The sequence below is a fragment of the Columba livia genome, chromosome 2, assembly GCF_036013475.1.
Source record: "Columba livia isolate bColLiv1 breed racing homer chromosome 2, bColLiv1.pat.W.v2, whole genome shotgun sequence".
NCBI classification, from domain to species: Eukaryota; Metazoa; Chordata; class Aves; order Columbiformes; family Columbidae; genus Columba; species Columba livia.
In genome coordinates, this window is record NC_088603.1 from 86,641,950 (window position 1) to 86,667,810 (window position 25,861).

The 25,861-nt window shown below is 40.9% G+C and overlaps 1 protein-coding gene across 1 annotated transcript in view; it reads left to right on the forward strand.

Annotated features, from left to right (window-relative positions):
* Positions 1-19,187: 19,187 nt before the first annotated feature.
* The window catches only part of DAP (death associated protein), a 57,581-nt gene continuing 50,907 nt past the window's right edge, over positions 19,188-25,861 (forward strand). The window contains exon 1 of the mRNA XM_065052661.1: positions 19,188-19,390. Coding sequence (XP_064908733.1) covers positions 19,336-19,390 — 55 coding nt within the window. The 5' untranslated portion in view covers positions 19,188-19,335. The remainder of the gene's footprint in view (positions 19,391-25,861) is intronic.

Consider the following 25,861-nt stretch of genomic DNA (forward strand, 5'->3'; position numbering starts at 1 on the left):
GTTTGATCTGAACATACATGTAGCACGTGGTGAAAGAAACATTGCAGAATCAACCATTAAATACTGTGGGGGAGGAGACTTGCTGCTGGCCACAGCTCCAGCCATCCTGGGTCAGCTAGTGGGGCAGCAAGGACAATCTCACTGCACTAGCGGAGATACCAGGAAAGCAGAGCTGGGCTCCTAACTCACAAAGACAGTTGCTACTGATCATTTTCAGAGGGGCATTAAGGCAGATAATGAACCCATGGGTGCCATCATTCAAGCTTGGTCACCAGCACAGGAGCCTCAGCGCTCCCTGAGAGAAACCAGCAGTCCCAGCACATCAAGCAGCCAGTAACTTTGGGCTGCGCATTGGTGGGGCACAGAAAAGGCAATAACTAATTCACACACAAAAGGAACTGCCAGCTGTTAAGTTGGACATGGACAACCAACAAACCACCACATTGTTCCAGGGCAAAAAATACACAATAAAATAGTCAGCTAAAGATGGTAAAGTGAAACAATAAGAGGTTCCTGTAAATGTGAAAATCTTGATGTCAAGGACTTCAGAGAAATGGTAAAACACTAGGTAATCTCATGGTGTTAATGGTCACTGCCTGTGCAACACTTCCATAACATGTGTTCCTCATACTCCACTCTGACAAGCAACCTCCAGTGTCCAGCCAGCCCACCAGGAAGCTCATCTCTCACTCAGCCAGACAAACCATGGTTTTAGTGACACTGTGAGAAATGTAGCCTGGTTCAGGCCTCTCTGCTTAGTCTGTTGTAGGCTCAGATGGGAGAACACACGAAGGTCTTCAAGGCTGGGGCCCCATAGGACACGTGTCAGTGAATGCGAATTTGAACTTCTCCTTTGCAGCCCCAGCCCACAATTTTGGGCAATGGCTTTGTCATACCAGCTTAAGCACCTAGTTTTCAGACATGGTTGACAGATGCTTAGATAGTACATCTCAAGTAATTGCTTTCTGGGTCCTTTCCTTGGAAAGCCTGTTATCAAAATCCTCATGCGTCTTTGATGCACTCATGGATTTTCTCTGACTTAGAACAGAACAGTTGCATTTAAATTAATTTAAATATTTAATATCTGTCTTTCACAGAGTGGATAGTAATGCTCTCCAAATTTTCTTAGTTATGTACCCACGGGCATGCTTTTTCAGTCTCCCCTGTCACTATCAGTTAAATGTGAGAAACGTGGATTATTGGTAACAAGTCTGAGAGCTTTTCCTTCTGACTTGTGAAGCTTCAGACAATTCTTTGGTGTATACTGCTCTGTCTGACATCCTATTTCTGCTAAATGATATTGAAATTATTATTACTGGCTCTGTCTCCCCCCTCCCTATTATTCCTTTCTTCCTAAGCTCTTTTTTTTCCCCTGACAATTCAGTTTTCTGTGTTTCTGCAGTACAGTTTTAGTCTTTCCTGTGTTTTTCTAGAATTTTCTTCAAAGGCCGTAAGGTCCTTTCTTACAGGTTCTTCCTGCTGCAATACAGAAAGTTCCCCAGGCTTGTCTAATTAACGTGGCTTGCATAAGTTTGTAGCAATTCAGCCAAAATGAATGAAAAATTGTGTTAAATTACTAGAGCACTGGGGCCTGCATTTCTGACTTTTTATTTGAGTAACAGATAGAGCCTAAGGAAGTACCATTAATGCCTCAGTGTTGCTCACCATGCAGTAGTATTCTAATCTTTGGACTTAAATCTATCCACAAATTTTCTTTTGCATTTTCTTTTTGCTTTTATTGAGCAGCCTCAAAACATTTATTTAAAAAAAAAAAAAAAAAAAGTACTTTTTTTTGTGTCAGGGTGTTTCTGAGAGACAAATAAACACAAAAGTGCTCACAGTAAAGCTGATTTACCTGGGGTGCAAAGATGGAAAGTGAAGTTTATCTCTAATAGACTCTCACTAAATGTCGCAGTCACCCTGCTCAGAGGAATGCACTGCCAAGTGCATCTTATGATTTCTCTAATGAAGGGTAACACACGTCCTTCAGCTGCGGAGAATGACATGCCAGCCATCTGGCCCAAAGGCTGCCCAGTGTCTCTGACTGGTAAATCTGTCTGAACTGTGGGAAATGATAGACACTAACTGGCAAGGAAGATTTCCTCCCTGGCATACATCAGCCATCTCTTACTATTTTAAGAACTAAGTAGGACTCCAGTGTGTTGTTTATGCAGCTGGAGACACAGTTTTTATGCTTCATGCTTTCCCTCTGACCAATACAAGATTTGCTGGGACCCAATGTAACTTTCCAGGAACCATGTAATAAAATCAGAGTGGTTGGGAATAATAGCTTTGAGTCCCATGTGTCACTAGGTGTATTATCAGTACATGAAAACCAGATATAAAAGGCTGGTCTGGGCTTTTATTTTTCTCCCTTTTAATCTGGAATGTATTCAGATCTCTGAGGAATTGTTAACTTTGATATCCGCTGTTTCCCCAGCTGTTTCTACTTAGAAAATCTTGTAAAATCTGGACCGTGTCTTCGAAGGCATATGAGTAAGAATTTGCAACACCACAGCAGCGAAGAAAACGCAAAATACTCATTGAAACACTGAAGCTGTGCAACCAGCTCTTACAGATTTTCACAGAACTAAGTTCTGTTTCAAGCAAGAAGTGTTGTGTTACATCAGCCAGTGGGAAACCTACCTCATTGGCAAAGACCTGCCTCCTTCTTTTTTTCTGCCAATCACCAGCCTGTATTTCTTTTTCATGGAAAATAAATCAGCAAAAAATAATTAAAAGAGCTGCTAAAGCAGAGAATAATATTTTAGACATATGATATTTTAAGTTATCTCCAACATCATCATCTTAGGTAATGGCTTATCATATAACATTTGCTTTATTTTCTCTTTAATATTAGGATATTGCCCAAGTTGTGCATCCCATCTGTATCCATTTTCAGAATGACTGAACAAATGCAATTAGTCTGCAGTCAGCCATGTAATGGTCTCCTACTACTACCACTAGGTATTTTTAGTCCATGGATTCTCTTATTTCTCAGCTATGCCTTCTTTCTTTCCCTGGCTTACATTTATCATCAGAGTTGGTTTTTTTCCCTTCACTGCCATTCTGTGTTACTGAAAGAATCTCATATGTTTTAGCTTTTCATACTTCTCTCACAGTCACTGTATTAGAACATACAGATGATTGAAAAAGGAGGAAATTTTTCAGCTAAATTATTGCAAAATGTGCCCTTTATTTCTTCTCAAATTCTGTACTTTGCATTATTTTCTAGATCTGTAGAGTCTGGCTTCTACCTGGACACCCTTCTACTGATTACAATGTTTTTACAAAGATATGTGAATCACTGGAGAAGAGAAAATCTCCACGTGAACCTATTGAGAAAGGACTTCTGCTTCCTTTTCCCACAACAGATCTTTCAATGATCCACCCACCTCACAGCAGGATGCGACATTGATTTTTTTGAAGTCCAGATTGCAGCTCTGTTATGTGCTGAAACGGAGCAGGGAGGAATGCGACTTTGTGTGTGCTCTTCTTTGCCTATGACACGTAAACCCAGCAGCCTTTCCAACTTTACTTCAATCCATTAAAAACAGGCACGTCGCTGAATCTTCCTTCGTCTTTCAGACTGTTAAACATGACATGCTTTAAATTCTCTGAATTTGTCAACTGGTTTCTTCATCAAGCTAAATGTGATGCTTCTCTGCCTGTATCAATGATCTTGGCTTTCCTTAATGCTGCTTGTTGAACAGGCCTTTCTGTCTTTCAGTGTTTTTAATTCCTGATTTTGTAGTCCAATTTCATGCTATGTAGGTGGAATTTCCTATTTGTTTGTGGTATTTTTTTTCTATAAGGCAGTCAACTTTTCTTAATTCTAGCTTCTTTTTTGAAGTAGTTCACTGAAAAATAGTAAATCCTCAGTTGTACTTCCTCAGTAGTCAAATATTTTAATCGGGTTTTTCTCTGATGTGGTCAGTGCACGTGCTGAAAGCCTTCTTTACAACATAGAGATGCACTGATTTAATTTAAACCAGGTTTTAAACCAATCTAGTTTAACTAATGTAAAATCTTGCATATGCAATTTTTTCATTGTCCTGAATTAAAAATAAAATAAATTCATTTAAGCTTAAACAGGAATATGTGTCATACTTATTTAAAATTGCATACCTAAACAGACTGGCGCAACTTTCTCGTGGAGGACAGGCTTTAAACTACACACAGTAAGATAAGAAAAAAGTATATACAATCCCCTAGAGTTTTTTTTCTTCTATCCTGTCAGTTCCCCATCTTTTTCACACTTCTGTCTCTGATTACAAGCACAATTTTTTAGTTGTTTCCCAAAACAGAAAGTTGCGTAAATTTCACTGCAGCTTCTGGGGACCTCAACCATCTCCAAAAATGTTGTTGTGCTTACACTTCCTATCCACCAGTTCCTGTTTCCCTTTTTACCCTGCTTTTTCCACACTGTCTCTGTGGATTGTACTGTCTCTAGAGTAATTTTGAACATTTAGACTATAGCGCCTCTCTTCAATAATGTAACCAAGTTTCTAGAAATATCTTCAGAATATATTTTTTTTGCCCAACATATTCTTACTTTTTCATAAAGAACCATTAAAAAGAAATATTCTGACAGTGAATATAAAATGAAATTGATTTCTACCACTAGATTTGCCTAAGTTATATTCAGAGGCAGGATATACTGAAGAAGTTACAGAAATACAACAAGCCTGAATCTTTCATTACCTTAGAGAACAGGCAAGCTTAGCAGCAGTGATTCCATCTCTAAGTCCAAAATCTCCTACTGGAAATACTTTCCTTGCTTCCTTTTGAACAGGCTCAGAAATCTTTACTGCCTTCATCTCACTTCTCTTCCCAGCAAAAGAAATTATTCTGGTTTCTCAGTTCGCCTATTTTTGCCAGGCATTTCAGTTTGCACCTTCAGCTCAGGTTCATGTGTGTGAACTGGTTAAGCAGACCTGATATGATGTTACTATTGTTTTTTTCTTTCTTTTTTTTTTTTTTCCCTCTTATGCATAGGTATATTTGCTATTACATTTCCTTCCCTTTGATATCAGATTAGTGAGGCTACATTAATTATTCATTCCTCTGGGCGACAAATGCTCTGTGTTCAATAGTTGATTGACCTGGTTCTTTAAGCTCAATAGAGATGTTAGTTTTAGCTATTCCAGGGAGGACAAAGGATAAAAGATAGCTCAGCAAGAGTTCAAATATTTATAGCAGATCATTTTCCTACTGCTTCTCACAGTGCTGCATGCTTTTCACTTTATGAAACTCGACATTTAAAAAGCCTTTCATTCAGTGTTAGGAAATGCTTTGACATCCAAACTGGCAGAACTCTCAGGTTAGGCATTCTCCTCCACTATTTTGCAGCTTCTCTGACTAGCACTGGTCATCAGAAAATTACTCTTCCACTTAAACCCCTATCTGACAAGTTCTAGAAACAAACAAATGAACAAAATGTGTTTGCATGCTGGGCATTGCATGAATGTTCCAATAAACTGCTTCTAATATTAGCTGCACCTATGACATTAAGTCATTAGCTATTTACCATTAAATCATCCTTAATTCAAGCCAGCCTAAAGTAAAAGGGAAGAAAAATGTTTGCCTAAAGAATGTAAAATAAGCAGTTGCAAAATTTTCTGAAGTCAAAGTGCCAAAAGGAAATCAAAAACACATGTAGATCTCTGGCCATTATTTATGTTGGCTTTAAAGTTTCTTCTCACCTATTATGAGGCAACTGAGATACTGTTAGAAATTCATGTTCTCTTGACTGAGGATCCAGCCTTAAAATAGCTCTAGTCTCATGTTGGGGTCATGGAAGCGCATCTTGGCTCAGGGGAGAATGTTACTTTTCACAATATGTTTCTTTGAATACATTTTAAGGAGGCGTTCAAAATTAAATTTCTCTTCCCACAAAATTTTGAACCGTCACTTCTTAAGTGAAAGGTGATCCTTCAATTTGGATCTTCTTCTTGATTACTAGTTGCCATTGCCTCTTTGAAAATGCAACTTTCTTTTTGACAAACCAGACATAGTCATCTTCTTGGCTTGAGTTTTAGCACGCTAGTGGTCAGTTTATCACCAAGTGATACGCTCCTCTTCCTACCTGATCAAAATCAAAAATACTTCTGAAAGTCAGTGTGCATTATCTCTTTAATCAGAAGGTCTGATTTCACACAAAGCTTCACCTGTGTTCTATACAAACATAATGATGGACTATGCCACATCTGCCTATCAGATATGATCACTGGACCAGACGCAACCAAGCTCTACCTCATAGGATAAGTCAGGCATGGGATGTCTGAAGGGCATCCCCAGCTGACAGTTACATTTGTAGCATGGGTTTTGCTTCACTTTTGGCCCATGATGCCAATTGGGGTCAGTGCAGCATGCAGGCTGTCATGCAGCACTTCTCAGACATTGCAGCAAGACCCCAAGGCCACTGCAGGAACAGAAGGGTCCTCCAGGCACAGGGTCTGTTTGCTGGAGTTCCAGCATTTGCTGAGAAGATGTTCAGGGTAAAGCCCCTCCCAGCTGAGAGGACAGCAGAGATGCCCAGGTGGGACAAGGAGTATGTGTGTCAAGCCACAAACCCCGGTCAAATGGATGGAGTGGAAGCATTTGAGGATTGTGTGAGATTTTTCATTTGGGGTTTTTAATTTCATTTTTTCGCTACGATCTTGGGACTCATGAGGTATGAGAAGTGCCCATGAGACTAAAAAGCAGCTAGATTAATTTCATATTTATTTCATTTGCTGAGAGTGAGTCTGGTGCAGCAGAACTTTATTCCATGATTGTCTCCAAAGGACAAACAGGATTATGTGAACAGAAGCAGCCGAAATAACAGGTAGTTAACTGATGTATGGGACTGAGCAAAGAAACAGGGCATTTATTCCTGATCAATAGGCTGATGAAGGGATTTCCATCAAATGTTCAGAGTTGGTAGCAATATGGAGGACTGGCTAATCTTTCTGGGAAGACATTTAGAACATGACCACACGGAAATATTTTCATTGCTGCATTGGGAAAAGATAGCAATAGAGCAGAGAAAGGAAAAGCCAGAGCTAGCAACAAGAATTACAGAAGCACAGGCAGGCCATACAGATTTTTTTGAAAGATATACTTTCCACCTGTGATTGAATTTAGGCGAGAATTAACTGATTGACAAGGAATAGTGGAGTGAAGTATGGCTTATGGCTGTTGATAATGAGAGAAAAAGTGCAGTTGAGTTTCAATGTAGAGCTCTGTTTTTTAAGTAGCCTATAAACTTCCACATTGCTGTGCCAGGTGCAGGTTTGGAAACTAGGATTAAGTTTGTGCCATGGAAAAGGGGAAATAGGATGATAAGGATTATATGAAAAGTGCAAGGATGGAGCAGTAATCCTTGGACAGAAGAATGAGGTAGTTTGGGTAGACAGAACTTTCCTGGTTAATCTGTATGATCTTGAGGCTCTGTTTCAGGATGATCACAAAAGACAATATTTCTAGTAGAGTTGTCATTGAGGAGGAACCAGGAGTTTCAAGAATTTAAAATCAGTAAAAGGTTGAAAAGAATGGCCTGTAAAAAAATAATAAATGAGGTGGCTGCAAAGAGGATTATGGATCCTGTTACTCCTCTAGGACAGATATTGACAAAAGGATGCGATGAATTCAGAATGATTCATTCAGCCCCCTCTTATCCTCACAAAGTGTCTATAAATGATGGTGGTGACCCTCAATTAGTTCTTTGATACATATTTTCCTTGACCTAGCAGTATCAGTCATTCTTCCCCATGGCCTTGTAACATGGCTAGCAAATTGTAACACCAAATTGGTATTTCAGCTAGTACCAGCTCACCATCATGATTTCAATTCGCTGCGATTCAGGATCCAGGGACAGTATTTCTTCAAGGAAGCAATGTCAATAGGTTGCTCGGTGGCAGGTACAGCCTCTGGCAAATTGTCAAAACGTAGTACAGGCAGTGAAATGGGACATGTCAAGCCTCTGGTAGCTCACTGTCCTCAGGATTTTGTTGAAAAGGTTGGGAAGGAAGGCGAGAAAGAGACAACAATGTGATAGAGGACTGTGGTAGCAGGGAGGTAAGAAGTCCCTATGGCCACATAAGACAACAGAGGGTTTCTCCACAGAAGCTGCCTTGGGAAGGTCAACAAGCTAGACACCCATACAGGACCAATCCATGCTGCCACAGGGGTGGGTAGAAATTAGGACAAGGGGGACAAGAACGATCATTCAAACAATTGCAGGTGTTGCTAGGGACACTTAGATATTGTGTATATAGTGGTAGTAATTGCACAAAGGTATGGTGCACTACCCACTGCAAAATTTGATGGTCATATACAAAAGAGGCTTTTCTGCTAATGAGCAACATGATTCATCATAAAAGAATCTTGAGAGGAGTTTGTGGTACAGTGATGATGGTTTTACACCTCATTCCAAACAGGGACATAGGAGACCTGAGTAAATGTATCTACCTAAGATGATTCTTCTCAATTTGAGGCTTGTCTGGGAAACTAGCTCCTCAGTCAGTGGATTGCTCAGGGCAATGCCTTTGTGCCTATGGACCCTGGGTAAGGGTCAAGTCAAGGGATGCACCAAAGATGTGGAGGACCTGTAAAGCCACATTCTGTGGGGGTTTTGAGGTTTTCAGAGAAAGTGTATCTAGAGAAAAATGACCTCTGCAATGCATATGTAGCACAATATGGATTTTCTCATCAAGCAGGGCTTGGTGACATCCAGTAGAGAAGGTCAGTTCATCGCCATTGCTCTGAGTACAAGGCTGATGGATTCTATGGGACAATGTAGGAGCCCCAGCTCACAGGCTGGGACTGAGACATGGTCAGAACTGGATTTTTTGGAAACAAGTGGAGAAAATACAGTCTTCATACTTACTAGCAGTTACAGAACTTCATTCATTAGGCTAGACAGACCTTTGCATTCACACATGGCTATTATTTGTGTAGCATATGTGCTGCATACTAGAGTGCATCTTATTGTTCTTTTGGAGTTTTGTCAAGAAACTAAAGTGATTCCTGATATTAAAATCTCTCTGATCTATCCATACCTGCTATGAATGCAACAAATATACCTCTACATATTATTGTTTTAATATAAAATCCGTTTATATACAGTTTGATGACATATCCACTCCATGTTTAGTTCTTCACCTTGTTTAGTACTTCTATTGTATTTTATTAGATATAGCCGTGTATGTGTATATACATACTATCTAATTACATCTTTATACACTGTAATATATTATTCTATGTGCAGGGATAGAGTTAGCAAAGTGAAAGCTTAGTTGGATGAGAAACTATAATGACTAGGAAGGTCTGTTAAGAAGGACTTCTGTAAATACATCAGCAGCAGAATGAAGATTAGGGAAAACTGAGATCTGCTGTAGATTTCCTACCTAAGGGACAATGGATATGGAGAAGATGAGGTACTCAGTGTTTTTTTTTCCTCAGTTTCTACTGGTATGTTCTTTCCTCAGGTATACCAGGAACCTAAAAGCAGTCAGTGGAATGGAAGCATTACTCATGGTAGAAGGTAACTAGCAGAGTTAGGGATCACACTTAAGCCAGCTGGACATATAAGACTGGATGCGGTGCATGCAACTGTGTTGGGACAGCTGGCTGCTGTCATTGTAAGATCTCCATCACTTTTGAAAGCAATCATAAGTAAGTTTCTGAAGACTGGGAAAGGCAAATGTCACATCCCTCTTCAAGAGGAGCAAGAAGGAAGATCTGTAGAAATACAGGCCAATCAATCACATGGAAAAGTCAAAGAACAAATTTTCCTGGAAGCCATTTAGCACTATAGGGTTGACTGTTACAGGTGCCATTAACACAAGCTCAGTAACACCTTTCAATACCTGACAGGGTGGCTGTCTTGGAGCTTAAGCACAAGCAGCCACTCTTAAAAACATGAGTGAAGTTGGTACTCGGCTTCCCACAGCCTGGCATTTTGGTGAGTTGACCTGGGCTGACAGCCAAGCACCCATACAGCTGCTGACTCCCTCTTTTTCTCCCACTCATTGGGGTGCACAGAATTGGGGAAAAAAAAAAGGCTTTGATGCCGTGCAAGCACTGCTCAGCAATAGCCAAAACACTGCTGTGCTATCAACAGAGTCCTAGTCACAAACCAAAAACACAGCACCATAAGGGGCTGCTATGATGACAATTACCTCCATCCCAGCCAGACCCAGTACAAGCATGAAAATCCTTCGAATGATATTTTGAAAAATACTCAACAGAGGATGATTGTTGAACACAAAACTAGACTTCTGGGAAAAGCACAGAAAATGTAATACTAGCAACTAAAATAAATTAATTTAAATTATGTAGTCTGGACTGTTAAGCAGAACTGAATCTTTGTGCAAAGAAAAATAAAACAAAGATGCATACTTTAAAAATCTCTTATAACCTTTAGCTCTCAGCCAGCAAGTATTTTCAAAATATACTCATTTAAACTGACATAATTCTGAAACACAACTGAAAAGCAAAACAATCCATCCACCATTGTTCAAACGCTGCAGTTTCCTAAGGAGAGGTCATAAGATTTCCCACACCTAAAGAATGCTGATACTTTGCATTCTTTTCAGGTAAGAATAAAGAGGACTGGAGAGATAACAGGAGGAAAGAATGTGTTAGCCTTATACCCTTGAGCTGTGATGAAATACCAGTCTACTTACATTTAATTATGTTCAGTTTATAACAAAGCATCCAGCAGAAAACATCAATAAGAATGTTGACACACTCAGACTCCTTCTAATAAGAACGAAGAAGAATTATAGTTGAAAATCTGGCATCTGAAATCCAACTGAAGATGGATTTCTGCTGTTTAGCAATTAGTTCTCTGTAACGTAAAGCAGTGTTTTTAAAGGAAAATTATTGGGTAGATTTACAAAGGAGCTGTGTGTTAAGATTAGTTCAAAGATTTAAAAACTACTACCTTACTGTAGACAAAGACACATTTGGACTAAATATACACCACAACATATATTTTCTTGTTGTCTATTACTTAATGTTCTCTGGAAGGAACTTAAATAAATAACGCATAAAGACCTGAACTTTGCAATTGATACGCTTGCTGCAAAGTTAACAGAAATCATAGGTCAACAACCAAAGGTCTGAAACTAAGGCACTAAGGCTCTTCCAAGAGAAAAAGTGTTTTTTAAAATAGGTCTGACTGTCTCTTGAAAGGATAAAGTGGGGTCATGTAAAGCCTATGTCGGGTACTGCTACCATGGGAAGCTGAGTACCAACTTCACTCCTGTGTCTCAGGGGCAGCTGCTGGTGCCCAAGCTCCAAGACAGTCACCCCAACAGGCACTGAAAGGTGCTGAGCTACCAACAAGCTTTGTGTTAATTGCAGCTGTTTAGCACCTGAAACAGTGAACCCTATAGTCTTAAAAGGTTATGTCCTAGAAGCTAGGGCCAACTGTCCATACTCGGGTACATGCAAAACTCCTTCTGAAGCCAGGAAAAATTTCTATGAAAGAACAGAAAGAATCTGAAGGTATTGAAATCAATGAACTTTGGTGTTATTTACCATGGATGTGGTATCTGACCCTAAATATGAAATATGGACATTAAGCAACCATCAGTTCTGTAATTTGTGCTTACTGCAAGGCTTGTAGTCAGCCAGGTTCTCCATTCCCATCACAATCACAAAAGCCCCCACATTCTGATGTTAACTGTTTTTAGAAAAAAATGTAGAAAAAAAAATCCCACTGAATCCAATGTGCTTGGAAACACTAAGAATTTAAATTCTCTTGAATTTTTTATTTTCCTTTTTGAACCAACTTTAATGCTTTTCTTTAACGAAATAACACAGTTTCCATAGGTCCAAATCAGTTAGAATTCCAGAGACATAATGAGATGAGAAACAGAGAAGTAGTAAGACCCAAAGCTGAGGACCACACCTAAATCTCTTGAGCCTCATTTGGGAGCCACACCATGAGCTCCCAGGAGCAATCACAGTTCCCATTTCCACTGACACTGAAGCTGCCATGTGACTCAAAAAACCCAAGAGGCTGTGCACCCTCACACTCACGTGGAGGAAAGCCTTGTCATCTACAGAGCTGGAAGAACAAGACTCTCTCTAACTGGGCAGCAGTAATGTGCCCATTATCTGTAAAGATAAAATACGCAATTTCTTTAGTAAGTCCTAGACTAATAAGGACTAATGAAGAGAGAACTGCATCTCAAGATGGCTGGCTTCTGTTTTCATCTCTGCTACTAGTTTAGCTTTGCTAATTTATTTTTACCTGTCTGTAATTCCATTTACCCTTTTTAAGGCAGGGGATAATGAAAATGACGGCCTTTATGCAGGATGTTGAGATCTTTGGATGAAAAAATTTCAAAGAATGGCTTTTCCCTCCCTCCCTTTTCTTTCTTTCTTTTTCTTTCTTTCTCTTTCTTTCTTCCTTTCTTCGTTCCTTCCTTCCTTCCTTCCTTCCTTCCTTCCTTCCTTCCTTCCTTCCTTCCTTCCTTCCTTCCTTCCCTCCTTCCTTCCCCCTTTGCCCCCACTCTTGTTTCTCCCTCCCTTCCTTTGAATCTATAAATGGCTTTATTAATCTTCCATATCAGAATACTTTTGTAGTATTATCTCTGTGAGTAGTGTCCAAAGGCAGAATGGAAGTGCACTGAATCAAGGAAAGAATGAATAGCAACATTTTGTTGCACAAAGTCTCTGTAAAGTCACAGAGGTTTATTCACTTTATTTTGCTTTATTTTTATTTTAGTATATAGCGGTAGAGACATTTATAAATATTTTAATGAAAAGCACAGAATTTTAGCTTAATGTGAGACCATATTGTCATAGTGGTTTTCATTTGGGTTTTTCTTAAAGGCAGAATTCTCCCGTGAAGTAAATATAAATTTCTACTTCAGCCGCATGGCAAATAACATAGAATCATAGAATGTCTGGAGTTGGAAGGGACCCACAAAGATCATTGAGTCCAACTCCAGTCCCTGTATATGACAACACCAAAATTCACACCATTTGCCTGAGGGCGTTGTCCAGTATCTTCTTGAACACTGTCAGGCTTGGGGCTGTAGTAACCTTCCTGGGCAGCCTGTTCCAATTCTCCACCACCCTCTGGGGGAAGAACCTTTTCCTAATGTCCAACCTAAACCTTCCCTGGCACATCTTCCTGCCCTTCGCCCGGGTTTTGTCATTGGTCACCAGAGAGAAGAGATCAGCACCTGCCCTTCCTCCTCCCCTTGTGAGGAAGCTGTAGCCACCGTGAGGTCTCCTCTTAGTCTCCTCTTCTCCAGGCTGAACAAACCAAGTGACTTTAGCCGCTCCACATATAGCTTCTTCTTCAAACACCTCACCAACTTCATAGCTCTCCTCTGGACACTCCAGTAGCTTTATGTCCTTTTTATCCTGTGTTGCCCAGAAGTCCACACAGTGCTCCAGGTGAGGCCACACCAGTGCAGAGCAGAGTGGGACAATCACCTCCCTCTGGCAACTCTGTGCTTGATGCACCCAGGACACAGGTGGCCCTCTTGGTTGCCAGGGCACACTGTTGGCTCATGTTCAACTTGCCATTGACCAGAAACCCCAGATCCCTCTCCATGGAGCTGCTCTCCATCATCTCATCCCCCAGTCTGTACGTATAGCCAGGGTTGTCATGTCCCAGGTGCAAAATCCAGCACTTGTTCTTGTTGAACTTAATGTGATTGGTGATTGAGTAGCTCTCTAATTTGCCTAGATTAACAACCTGTAACTGTTCTTGAAAGAAAAGAAACCTGATACAAACTATGTCACTCTAGCATGCATCATGTCTAAAACTTAATAGCTAAGAAAATATTGTAAACAATAGTAGGGAGAAGCAAATGTAAAATTAGTAATTGCATCTAACATAACTATTAACAGAAAAAACAGAATGCTTTTGTGAAAAAGGCATACAGAACAACTTCTTCACTTGCTGGAAATCTCCTAAATTTGATTCACATCTCAGTAATAATGCGTCATACTGAGAAACTGATTTTTGTGCTGATGTAATGCTTGATAACAGTCCAGAAGTCTGAACTTTATGAAAGATAACATAAGAGTGGCAATGTGATGTTGCAACATTTCTTTACGAAAACATCATTCCACCTTTCTGATGAGACAGACCTGTTGTACACTTTTTAGCAGAAACATCTCCAAATAAATTTAATAAAACACTAAGATAAAAGAGAGTTTGAGTTTTACAATTGCGTTATTAATCAATTCAGTAACTTCTAACACTCAACAGATTTATATGTTTACCCCAGAGCAAACTTATTCTAATTCTAAAGAAAATAATTAATTATATAGTTTTCCTGGAAAACTGAATTAGTAAATCCAGCAAGAATGTAAATTTGTGTTCCTTGTCAGAGTAACAATGCAGTTAGAGTAACAACATGGAATCAAGCAGATCATCAAGATACGGAGAAACCAGAAAACACTGACAACCCAAGTAACTTCAAACATTAATTAATGCAACAACAGTCAGTAAGGGAAGAGTGGAAAATGGACACTAAAGCATAGGTTACTTTCTTGCCCAAAATTGTTAACTTGTTTTCTTCCGCAAACTGTTTTCCCACATCTTCACATTATAACAAAATCACATTTTTGGAATGTGGCCCATACAGTCTCTGAATACTTCCTAGCAAACCATTGTCCTAAAAACTACATCCTTTTCTTAATCTGGAATAGCAGTGGACAGAACAGAAAAGATCATTATTTGGCTTTTGATAAAGTCTCTTTACATTTCCATCAAGGTAGAAAAGTGGAGAATTTTCCCATCTCGTGACGCTATCAGATTGTAAACCCATTGTTTTGAGTAGTAAGTAGAGACATATACAAGTAAAGATCTGCAAACTCAAAATCAAAGTGAAGGATCAAATTCTAAAGAAAACCCTTTAGTTTGTCTATCATTTCTCAGAAACTTATCATGCTATTCTAAAAATGCCACAAAGGATTAGAGCTGTGTGAAGAACTGATATTTGTATTGACTACGTGGAAAAAAAAATAGTTTCTCACCGGTTTTTAATCTTTAAAACCAGCAAGATCTTAAAACATGCTGTTGAAATAAACTGGCCCAACTTTCAAAACAACTGATATTTTTCAGGATAAACTCTTTTGGATGCATTATCAAAATTAACCAGCAGTTTTCATTGACTTTGTGCTAATCTATAAATTTGGCAAAAAAATAATCGCGGAGAGACTTTTGCCCACCCTAGAGCTAAATACAAAGCAGTTTATCCTGCTCCCTAGGATTTACAGCATGGATGTGCATATGTGTGCTGGAAACCATGGCAAAAGTCAAGAAGGTTGTGGCAAAACATTTAGCAGCATTTTAACTGTTGAGTGATCCTAGGTTAAATTATTATAATTTCCCCACTGACTTGAACCCAGAAACTGCTTTTCTGTGTGTTTCAGTATTTTCAGAAAGAACACAAAGCTTTGCTGCAGGCCCCAGTGAAAGCACAAAAATTGCAGCCATCTTTTAAGTACTGGGGAGTATTTTCAAAATAGGCATAAATGATGTCCTAATCATAGTTCAACAGACTGCCTATTTTTAAAATAGACTGCTTACTGAACATACTTTGGGCTATAAGGGACAAAAATAAGAACCTAGTATTACTGTCAGAAGTGTTGTGAAGGGCCAACTGAAATTGAAAATCATTTTTATATGCACGTTGATTTGGTTGGTTGGTTGTTTTTTTAATATCTAATGTCTTCACATATGTTTTGTTGTTGTGTTGTGGGGTTTTTTTGTTTGTTTGTTTTTTAACCTAGCCTTTAGGATCTGTAAAGGGTTCTCTTCCTATTTGTATATATATTTTTTTTAATGTAGGAGCTGTGTTTTTGTCTGCACTGTCACCACAAAAGATGGAGCTTCTTTCTGCTTGCTATTCTAGTTTAAAACAGTAGTAGCTGAAGAGTACTCTTTTCAGTTGTGGTGGATAATGTCACAGATACTTGAAATGTCCATTATGAGCACTTACCTATTAGTTGAAGAAGTAAGCTGTGGAATCCTTCACAAAAATGCTCTTATTCTAAAACATCCACTGGTCTTTAAAACACGTTAAAACATGAAATAAAAACATTCCAAGCAGCCTGATTTATTTACTCTTCCTTCATGGTGCTGCTGCAATTCAGTGCTCTGTTTTGTGATGCCGCCATTCGCTAGTTTTCCAGTAGAAACTTGCCTTTGCAACACTCTCTGGGAAAAGGGTGTCAGCACCAGGCGTGGCTGACTTGGCAAAGGAAATTACTCCACAGCCAACTCTTTGTGAAAACTCTGCCTGTTTTCCTCCAAAGTTTCCCCGCAGTTTCTCTCATTTGTGCACACTGGTACAAACAAGGGGACGGCTGGAAATGACGAAGTGACTGGAAACTTTTTGGCATTTTAATGCCTGTCACCTACCTCTGTATTTCTTGTACGTTGGCATAATGGAGGACACTGCTGCTAATGTTATGGCACTGCTGCTAGCTAGAGAAATGCATGTTGCGTTAGATCTGCCGAAGAAACAATCTGTTTCACAAAAGTGAAATTTGACTTACAACCTTTATGGCATCTCCTCATTTAGGTGCTTGATTTTGCAATTTATTTATTTAAGAAAAAAAAAAAAAAAAGAAAAAAATATTTTTGTCTCCATTTTTCTTTTGCTGCAACATTTTAAAAACAATCATGGAATAAATAAGCAAAAATTAAATTCTATATTGTGGTATCATAGTGACACCTATATAATTCTGCAAGCACAGAAACTCAGCAATTGCACGGGCTCCTGTCACTTGAGGAAATGAGTAACTATATGTACTGACAAGTATAGTAAGATCTGAGAACCCCCAGGCTCTGGAAAGCAATGAAGATCCTTCCCTCTCCCTCCAGCAAGCCTGACTCTGCACGCTTGCTCCTGCCTGACCTGCCTTTGGTTTGTCCTCCCTCCCTCTGGGCTTCTCATCTTCGTCTCACCCAACCAGTCCTGGCTTCCACTTCACTGCTTGAGGAAAGTAATTTCTTATCTCCCATTGTGGCACTCACTCTGCTTCTGTAATTCTCGTGTCACCTCTCCACCACCCCTAATCAGCTTTTTGTCATCTTTTCCTTGCCCACTCAGGCCAAGTCCTCCTGTGCCTTGGTTTTTCCTGTTTCCAACTCCTTTGACCTCTTCCAGTCCTTGCTCCTTCTGCACCAGAATGGCTTGTCTTGGGATGCCAGGTTCCAAAACTGACGCACAGCTGCATTTGCAGGAAATGTGTTGAGTCCTGTGTTTCTGAGACACCCAGGATGGATGTCGTGTTTTGGCAGCGAAGCCACAGCAAGCCTTCATGCAAGTAATGGTGTTAATGGTGACATGCAAAGTCTTGTAATGTTATGAAATGTTGCCAGCTTTCACAAGAACAGCCAAAGAACCTTTTCTTCCCAGTGGACCTCCACATATTAAATCCTTGCACTGAAATATGAAATTATTACTGATTCTTAGAGAAAAACCATTAAATTGTGGGGGCTTAATGTAATAAAGCATACTTTCTTTAATTTCAACTCTATAACAGTTCATTGACCTGCAACTGCAAAGATTCATACCGACTCTAGTAACCAGCACAGGTAAATCCAAACCAAACATACCTGAGGAAAAACAAGAATAACTGAAAATATAATCTTTTAATTCAAATCCAGAGGACGGCTGACAAAGAAGCATTAAAATCTCCATTTAGGAGATAACTCTGCCCTAAAAAAATTATATAATCTAAATACACTTTGACAGAGACCAGAAAGAGAACTGGAGTAATTTTTGTTAGGCTACGCAGAAGATGCCAGAGCTGAAAATATAATCTGAGACTCTAAAGTGCCATATGTGGAAGAAATTGAAATTATCCAGCAGCAAAATGCAAGAACTTAGTTACAGCATTTTTATAATATTTGTTCATGCAGGCTGTTAAGGATAGTATGATGTGATTATATTTTGGACTGTTGCCATATTTACCTATTACTTATATTTTGACAATGGTAATATAATTGTAACAAAGAGTTACAATAACATTGGTAAATAGTAGATAGTAAATAACATTATTACATTATTAATAATACATAATAATAAATAACATGTTACATTAATTTCCCTATAACATACCTGAGAGACAATACTGTTCGAACACTTTTAGAGGGTTCAGTTTCCAGCCATCTTGCACACATATTTTGGGGACACTTACTTCCCTCATCACAGAATCACAGAATCACAGAATGTCAGGGATTGGCAGGGACCTTGAAAGATCATCTAGTCCAATCCCCCTGCCGGAGCAGGAACACCTAGATGAGGTTACACAGGAAGGCGTCCAGGTAGGTCTTGAATGCCTCCAGAGAAGGAGACTCCACAGCCTCCCTGGGCAGCCTGTTAAATTATAAAAGAAAACCAGAACCACTGGTATAATTTACACTTTGCTGCATATATATTTGATTTTAATATCGTACTCCGTGTCCTTCCACATCACTTGGAAAATGTAGCGGAAGTATTTGAAAAATTCCTTAAACTAGTGTGAACCAGCACTGCAATTTCAAAGGAAAAGATCATTGAAATCTGAAGTGCACACAAGATGAGCGCTATACGTGCCACCTCACATATACGTGGTTTCACCTAACAAAATAATGTGGAAGGTGTGAATTGCCATTTAGTCACTAACAAAAAGTATTGTTTGAAGTGTATAAGCACATAATTCAGAACCATGATAATTGCCTGTGTCATTTTCCCGTAGCAATTAAATAAAAGGGTATATTACCCTCTAAAACTGCATATGCTATTCAAAAAGCATTTTAAAGCCAGCCTTGCAGGAACCAGTTACAAAACGTAACATGAATTCTTATTACTCAAGGAAAAAAAAAAAAAAAGGGAAGAATGGCAGTTTCGCAACACTGATTTCACACTCAGCAGCGGCAATAAGGGTCACGAGAAGAGAAATTTAAAAGCCCCAAAACGCCGGGCAGACAAAGAGAGGAAGATAAACAGACACAGGAACAGACTGGCATGGAAAGCGAGCAGGCGCTGTGCGGGGAACGGGCGGCACCACTCCCGCACCGCCACCCCCCCCGGTGCGGATCCCGCCACTCTCCGGCGCGGGCTGGCGGAGGCGCGAGGGCGGGGTGTGGTCGGGCCCCGCCCCGCAGCCACGCCCCGGGCGCGGCCCCGCCGTTCCCCGCCCCTCCCCCGCGGCGGCAGCGCAGCGCGGCCCCGCCCTCGGTGGGCGCGTCCCGGCGGCGGCCACGTTGACAGGGCGGGAGCGGGGGCGCGCCGGGTGTCGCCGCGCAGCGCGGGGCAGGCTGGGCGCCGGCAGTTGTTCGGGGTGCGGGTGCCCGGTGCGAGAGCCACAGTTACAATGTCTTCGCCTCCCAAAGAGAAAGTAGAGACGCGGGCCGGACACCCTCCTGCTGGTACGGCCGCCGGTTCCCGTCTCTCCGCTCTTTCTCTTCCCAGTTCTGGGGACGGGACGGGACGGGATGGGACGGGGGGGCCGGGGCGGCCTGGGCAGCCGCGGGCCTCCGGGAGAGCCCGGCCGGGCGCCGCTTCCCCGAGGAGCGCCCGGCTTGCGGCGCCGGGGCTGAGGAGGACGAGGGCGGTCCCGGGCAGGTCCCGCCGGCGCTGCCGGGGGGCGTGAGCCACGGGCGGTGTCCCCGGGCGCCTCCGCTGGGGCCCCGCCGCCCGAAGCAACGTCTGGTCCGGCTCCCTGGCAGCGGGACGGGGACGTGGGACCCCGGCCCCGTCTCTGGCCGCCCCTCGCCGCTTCTCCCTCCGCTTTCCTGCCCTCTGCAACCTTCGCCAGTCTCGGGGGTGGCGCTCCCTGCCCCGCTTTTCCCAGGAGAGCTGTCTGGTTACAGACAAATCCTCGCCGGGTTTGTGCTGTTTGGCATCTTCAGCTTCTGACCCAGGAGACAGATAGCGTCGTCTTAGGTGCTCCTCGTTCATGAGAGCATCCCGTTCTCGAAAGACGGTGGAGGCCTACAAACCCAGTGCCTGGGGTTCATAAAGGTGGGAAGGGACAAGGGTCAGTCTCAGCCACATCGCAGCTTATGTGGCTGTTTGCAGCACGGTGCAAGCTGAGTGTGAACACACTAAAGGCAAATTAATAATACTCTGGGCATCCATTTTGCCTGTGGACGTTGTGGGGCGAGTGCTAGAGCAGGCTGGCACCCTCTGAGCTTTCATTCTGGATGCTGGCAGGGTAGGAAGCAACCAAAGCTGCTTGCGAGTTGCACAGCAAAGGAGCTCTGGCAGTGTCCACCCATTGCTGCATGTTCGTGGGCCCACAGAGCAGCAGGTGATCTGGGTAGGAGCTGGGTTTTGCCTTCGGTGTGGCACTGATCTGCTTCCATCCATAGACAGCGGCTCATCTTGGTACACAGGTGGTGTTTGGTTGCTTGCAGTATCCAAGTTGTCTTGTTCTTTTGCATAGCATTAATTTTTCTTCTTCTTTATTATGGTTCTCTTAAAAAAGGGAACTTTGTTTCCTGCACCGGCAACTTGTCATGTGTCTTCTAGTGTTTCCTGGTGGAACAGTTGCTGAGTTTTTAAGTGTTTCAGTCAAAAACGCTGAAATTCTTAATTCACATGGTGATTGGTTTTATTTTGAAATCAATTGATGAGATTTAATAGCTAAATTTGAAAACTATTTTTGAATTTTAATTGAATTCTGCTTCTTTTATAATAAGGACCTGAAATTCCTTTAAGTAGATAACTAGAAGTGACAAATAATGACTCGGCTTTGCATTAGCAGACGGAGTTCAGCAGTGCAGGTAAGCTGACCTCTTGGCTGAGCAGAGTTGTCCCACTTGTGCAGCTTCCCTTGTCTTGGCATTAGCTCTTGCCTGGCCTCCTGGCGAGCTGGGTCAGGGGGCTAAATCAAAGTACCTTTCCCAAGAACAACAGCTCTTGCTGCTGTCGCTCCTCGAGCTGGCTGGCCTTGAGAGTCAGGTAGGCATTGGCATCAACATGAAGGGGTGGTTGAGACCTTATATTGGTTTAGCTGTGTCTTCCTGCTGCACCGTCAATGGCAAGGGAACAAAACCTAAATGGCAGATATTTTCAATTAGTTGCTTTGTAACTTTGTTTTCTGATGTTACGTGTTTGAGAGTTTTGCTTCAGAACCTGTGTTTTGACACAGGTGCACTTTTCTTAAAGACCTCAAATGAACCGCTGTAGGCCACGTGAGAAACAAACAAATGGTGCAAAAGCATTATCGAAGTAAAATACAGTTTTCTCTTGCTGTCAGAGTATTTCAGGGTTTAGTGGTTTTTGTTTGTTTGTTTTGTGTTTTGTAAAACATACATTCACTTATGAACTGAAGGGCTTTTTCTACAATGTGCCTTTTCAGAGCTTCAGTGTCCTTCAGGATTTTTTTGTAAGCATGTACCAATTCAGCTTTGGGGGGAAGGTGGTCACCAAGTCTTTCCTTGAGGCCCAAAAAAACTCTAATGCTTTGTGGTATCTTCATTCAGGTTGTTTCTGGAAGAAGATGGTTCTGAGCTGGTTGGAAGGAGAAAGTGGCCTTGTGGTCTTTTAACACTTTGAAGATCCGCAATAATGTGATGACTAGTGACAGTTTATTTTTAGTCTAGGAGCTGAGACTAGGTTTTAATCATCTATTTCAAGCCAGTTTAGATCTAATAATAATATAATGTAATAGGTCAGTTTGCAAACAAGTTCTAATAAAATGAAAGTCAAGAATTCTTAAAAAAATAAAGGAAGACTACATACAGGTGGAACTGTGTTCATAAATAACAAGGCTAGCTCCTAGCAAGGCAAAGGTGTGAATAGGGGATCTTTTTTGACTAATGGCTTGAAAGCTTTGGTTTTGATGTATATAGTTGTATAACGAGCCCTACCTGTAATTACAGATGTGTCTTATCCCACTGAGTATGAATTACACACGTAAAAGGTAGGAAGGACTTAGATCATCAAATTAAAGCAATATTGACAAATCTGTTTTTTTATATGCACTATTAGCCCTGACTTAGTGACTGCATGCAGTCTGTTAGCTTCCCCTCTGCATTGATTTTTCACATAAGGGAAAAAAAAAAGACAAGAAGAGCACTTGAAAAGAGAAAGGATAATGAAATAGAAAGAAACCTCAAGACCTCAGGCTGGTAACAGGAGGCACAAAGCAACTTTGAGCTCCTTTCTGAAACTTAAGAGGGCCCAACTTAAGCTTTATTAAATGTGCATCTGTCAGTGAGATCAATGCATCTATAATATATTGCTGAGTAGGTTTGTACAGCTTGCAGTCCCTCTAAAGAGGTCTGTGTAATTATGCTTTTAGCTGTTCATTTTTTCTAGTAGATGCTGGGGAGGAATAAAGCAAGGTGATTGTGTTAATAGTTAATTTATGAAGCTTTATGGTAGGTTTGTGAAAATGGTTGTGTGCTTTTTCCTACATTAAAAAAACCATGGCTCTGAGCCAAGTTTTTTGTGAAATGAACGTATGTAATATGTAATAACTCTTCTGTTCTTGTTTTGTCAGACATTAATGTATGCTCCCTTAAGCTTGCAGAATGGCCTGTTTTGCATTCCCCATCAGTCACAGCTTTTTATATATCTTTTCAGTGTAATAGAATCTGTTATTAGATGGTCCCTAAAATAATTTTTGTGTTAACATTTAATATGATGCTCAAGGAAAAATGAGAAGCTGCTAAAGCTCTTGGTTATATACTGGATTTCTAAAAGTTTCTCTCCAGTTGCTGTGACCACTGGGTGATTTGGGTTGAGCTGGAAGGTTTCCCCAGGTAGGGCTGCCCCGGTTCTGCAGGCTGAGCAAGCTGGGGCTGAGGCCATTGCAGAGCTGTGGAGCTTCTCTGGGTTCTTGGTGCTGGTTGTGGCTCAGCAGGGTTTATTTCAGAGTTCAGTCTCAGAAACTAGGAGCCGTCCTGTAGAAGCACAGCAGAGGAAGGAAAAAAAAAGGTAGATAAACTGAGAGTGTTTACTGACTGCAGATCATCTTGAATGGTAATTGATTAACATGGTTATTTAACACCTTTCCAAAAGGAGCAGTCATACCCTTAAGAGGAATGCAGGGTGGCATTCACAGGACAAACAAGACAGTCCTGTCTGCCTTTTTTGGGGAGAAACATGACAAGTAATGGTTAAAATCCAAAACTCAGCTCTCATCCAGAGGGGCAAAGAGACTTGTGCTGTTACTCTTCTTGGAACATGTTGACAGGTGAACCCTCCTTATTTCACGCTGTAGAGGCCGAGGGCCTCTCTTGTCTGTTCCTGGTCCTCTCCTGCCCAGCACAGGTCCCATCTGAGCTCTCCTGAGCAACTGCAGCCCGAGGTCCCTCTTCAGCGAGGGAACAGCTTCTTCCTAATCCCAGTGCAGTGTTGTTGACATCCTCCTCTTCTGGGCACCAATTTTTGGCAGCATACTGGAAGGTGGATCATTTAAATCCTCTCCCTGCTCTGTGCAGGTTTTACTAGAAGGAAATCTGAGCTCATATTCTTAAGAATGACTTTTAAATTATGAAATCACCATGGTAAGCATTTGTCAAATTATGTAGTAGGTGCTAGAAAGGTGGGAAGTACACGAATCCTCTGAATTCCAAGAAAATCTCACAAATGGAGTGGGTTTTCCTTTGGTTTGGTAGATATAATAATAATTTTTTTCCCTTCACCCAACCCTGAGATAGTGTAGCTTGGTAGAAATCTTTTGAAAAGGAAGGTGCATTGTGTTGCAAGGGTATTCCTCTTAAGCTAAGTATCTTGTGGCAGAGATGTACCTCAGCTGTGCATACTTTTGTTCTCAGAAATACAATGTTTTTTCGATTTTTTTCCTTTGGTTTCCCAGATCTGCACAGTAACTGTGGATTACTGAAGACTGTTCAATTATGGACCAATGTATTAATACTTTTAGCTGATTATACTATGCCTGTAGCTATTGGTGCAGAAAATCAGACTTCCAAGGTTATTAGGTTACTGCATTGGTCATTCACTGTTGTGCTTTTTAATTGTCTGGTTATTTGCTTTTTAATCCTTGTTAATTCTACATACAGAAAAATCTGAACAGGTTAGCTGCATATCTTTGCCATTGACAGATAAAGAGAAAACAAGTGGCTGGTAGCCTGATGCTATACAATATGAGAAGAGAGGGATTTTTAGACCACCTAAATTAGCACTAAATCATCATGTATTGTTCTCACTTAGATGCTGAAGTATGTGGAAGTGTGTGTGCATTGTCCAGCAGTGCTGTTTGTAACCTGGCAGATGTTGCTGTGGAGACAGCATCTTCCACAAAAATAATTTAAAAAGGACCTAATAAGAACTGATTGTGCAATTATGTTGAATTTATAAATTAATGTAAATAAAACATACCAATTACTTTGATTAACTGAGATGTTATAACGCAGCAGCACTTGACAGAACTCAGAGTTTTCGCTTTTGCAAACAAACTTAAATTTCTAAGGAGTTTGTGTCAAGAAAAATTAATAGGATTTTTTTTTGTTTGTTTCATTCTTAAAACTCAATTTCTTTGTTGCCAAGCCTTTCTGAATTTCCTTGTCCCTGTGAAACATTGCTCACTGTTGCTCACCTGTTTAAGTACTGTAGGTTTTATCCTGGAGAGAGAACCAAAAATGTGGGGTTTTTTTGGTTGTGCTTTTTGTTTGGCTGGTTGTTTTTTAATGCATGGTAAGGAGATAGAGTTTTGATACATTTTAAAAGGTATTTCGTTGGTTTTGGCTGTTCATCACCTGTCCTTATTTAATGTCCTTTACTGAATCAGATGTTAATCTTTCAAGTATCACACAAAGATTAAAATTTATTAAAAAAAATAAAGGGCCAAAGAGCTGATGCTTTTTCCTAGGACAGGTCACTTACCGCAGGCTGTAAAATTTATGCACAGGCGTGTCCTTTCCACCACTGCCGTGGTTAAAGAACTGAGAACTGAACCTGTTTTCAGGGATGAGCGCTGAACTGCTGTGAGGTGCCTCCACCCCTCGGTGCTGGGGTGCAGGAGGGCTCAGCTGTGCCGACAAGCAGCTTCGGATCCTTCCGAGTGCTGCTCTGCTGTCCTGCTTGCTGGGGCTGGGACGCCTCTGCCCAGCCTGCCTGCACACTTGCCATGTCCTGGCAATGTGAAACACAAACCAACGCATCTGTAAGTAGTTTCGTTGACTCCTGAGCACTACAGTGGTTCTCTGGTGTGGTTGCTGATAGCAATGTAACCCATCCAGTTAGCTAATGAGATGCATCGTCTTATCTTACGCTGTCCTGTAAGCATGTATAGCAATGGTTGAAGCAAAAGAAAAAAAAAAAAGTACAGTTTTAAAACAGAAAGCAGATCAACAGCAGACTGCCTGTTGCTCTGCTTGGTAGCTACAGTGTTAGGCCTGGCTTAGTTCCTATTTTATATTTCACTTCGGAGGAGATAAATGATGGACATGAGTAGATTTGCTTTCACTTCTTGTTTTGTGTTTCAAAGGGATGCTTTCACCTTTGCATAATTTCTAAAACTAAATTATGGCAAGGATTTAGAATGTAGTAAAACTCATGTTTTGCAAAACAAAAAGCTCTGTTCTAAATGAAAGTTAAGAGTCTTCTTAAACTTTCCTTTTTTATACTGTTGAAGAAATAGTTCCTTGTATAAATGCTAGTGTTATAGCTGTAGTTTTTAACTAGAAACGACAGGTGAGGTTCTTCTTCCCTTCTTGTTTTATGGAAGTATTTAGCATTCTTATTTGTGGCCTTCTGTGTGCTGTTATGCAAACCATCTCCTCCATTTCTTCTGACTGCTGCAAGTTTGAAGGGGTGAGGGAAGGTTAAAAAAGAGTTGAGTTTTCTTAAATGGTATTGGAAGAAGGTGATAAAATGACCTGCAACTTCTCAGAATGAGCAAAGATGGCACAATATGAAAGAGA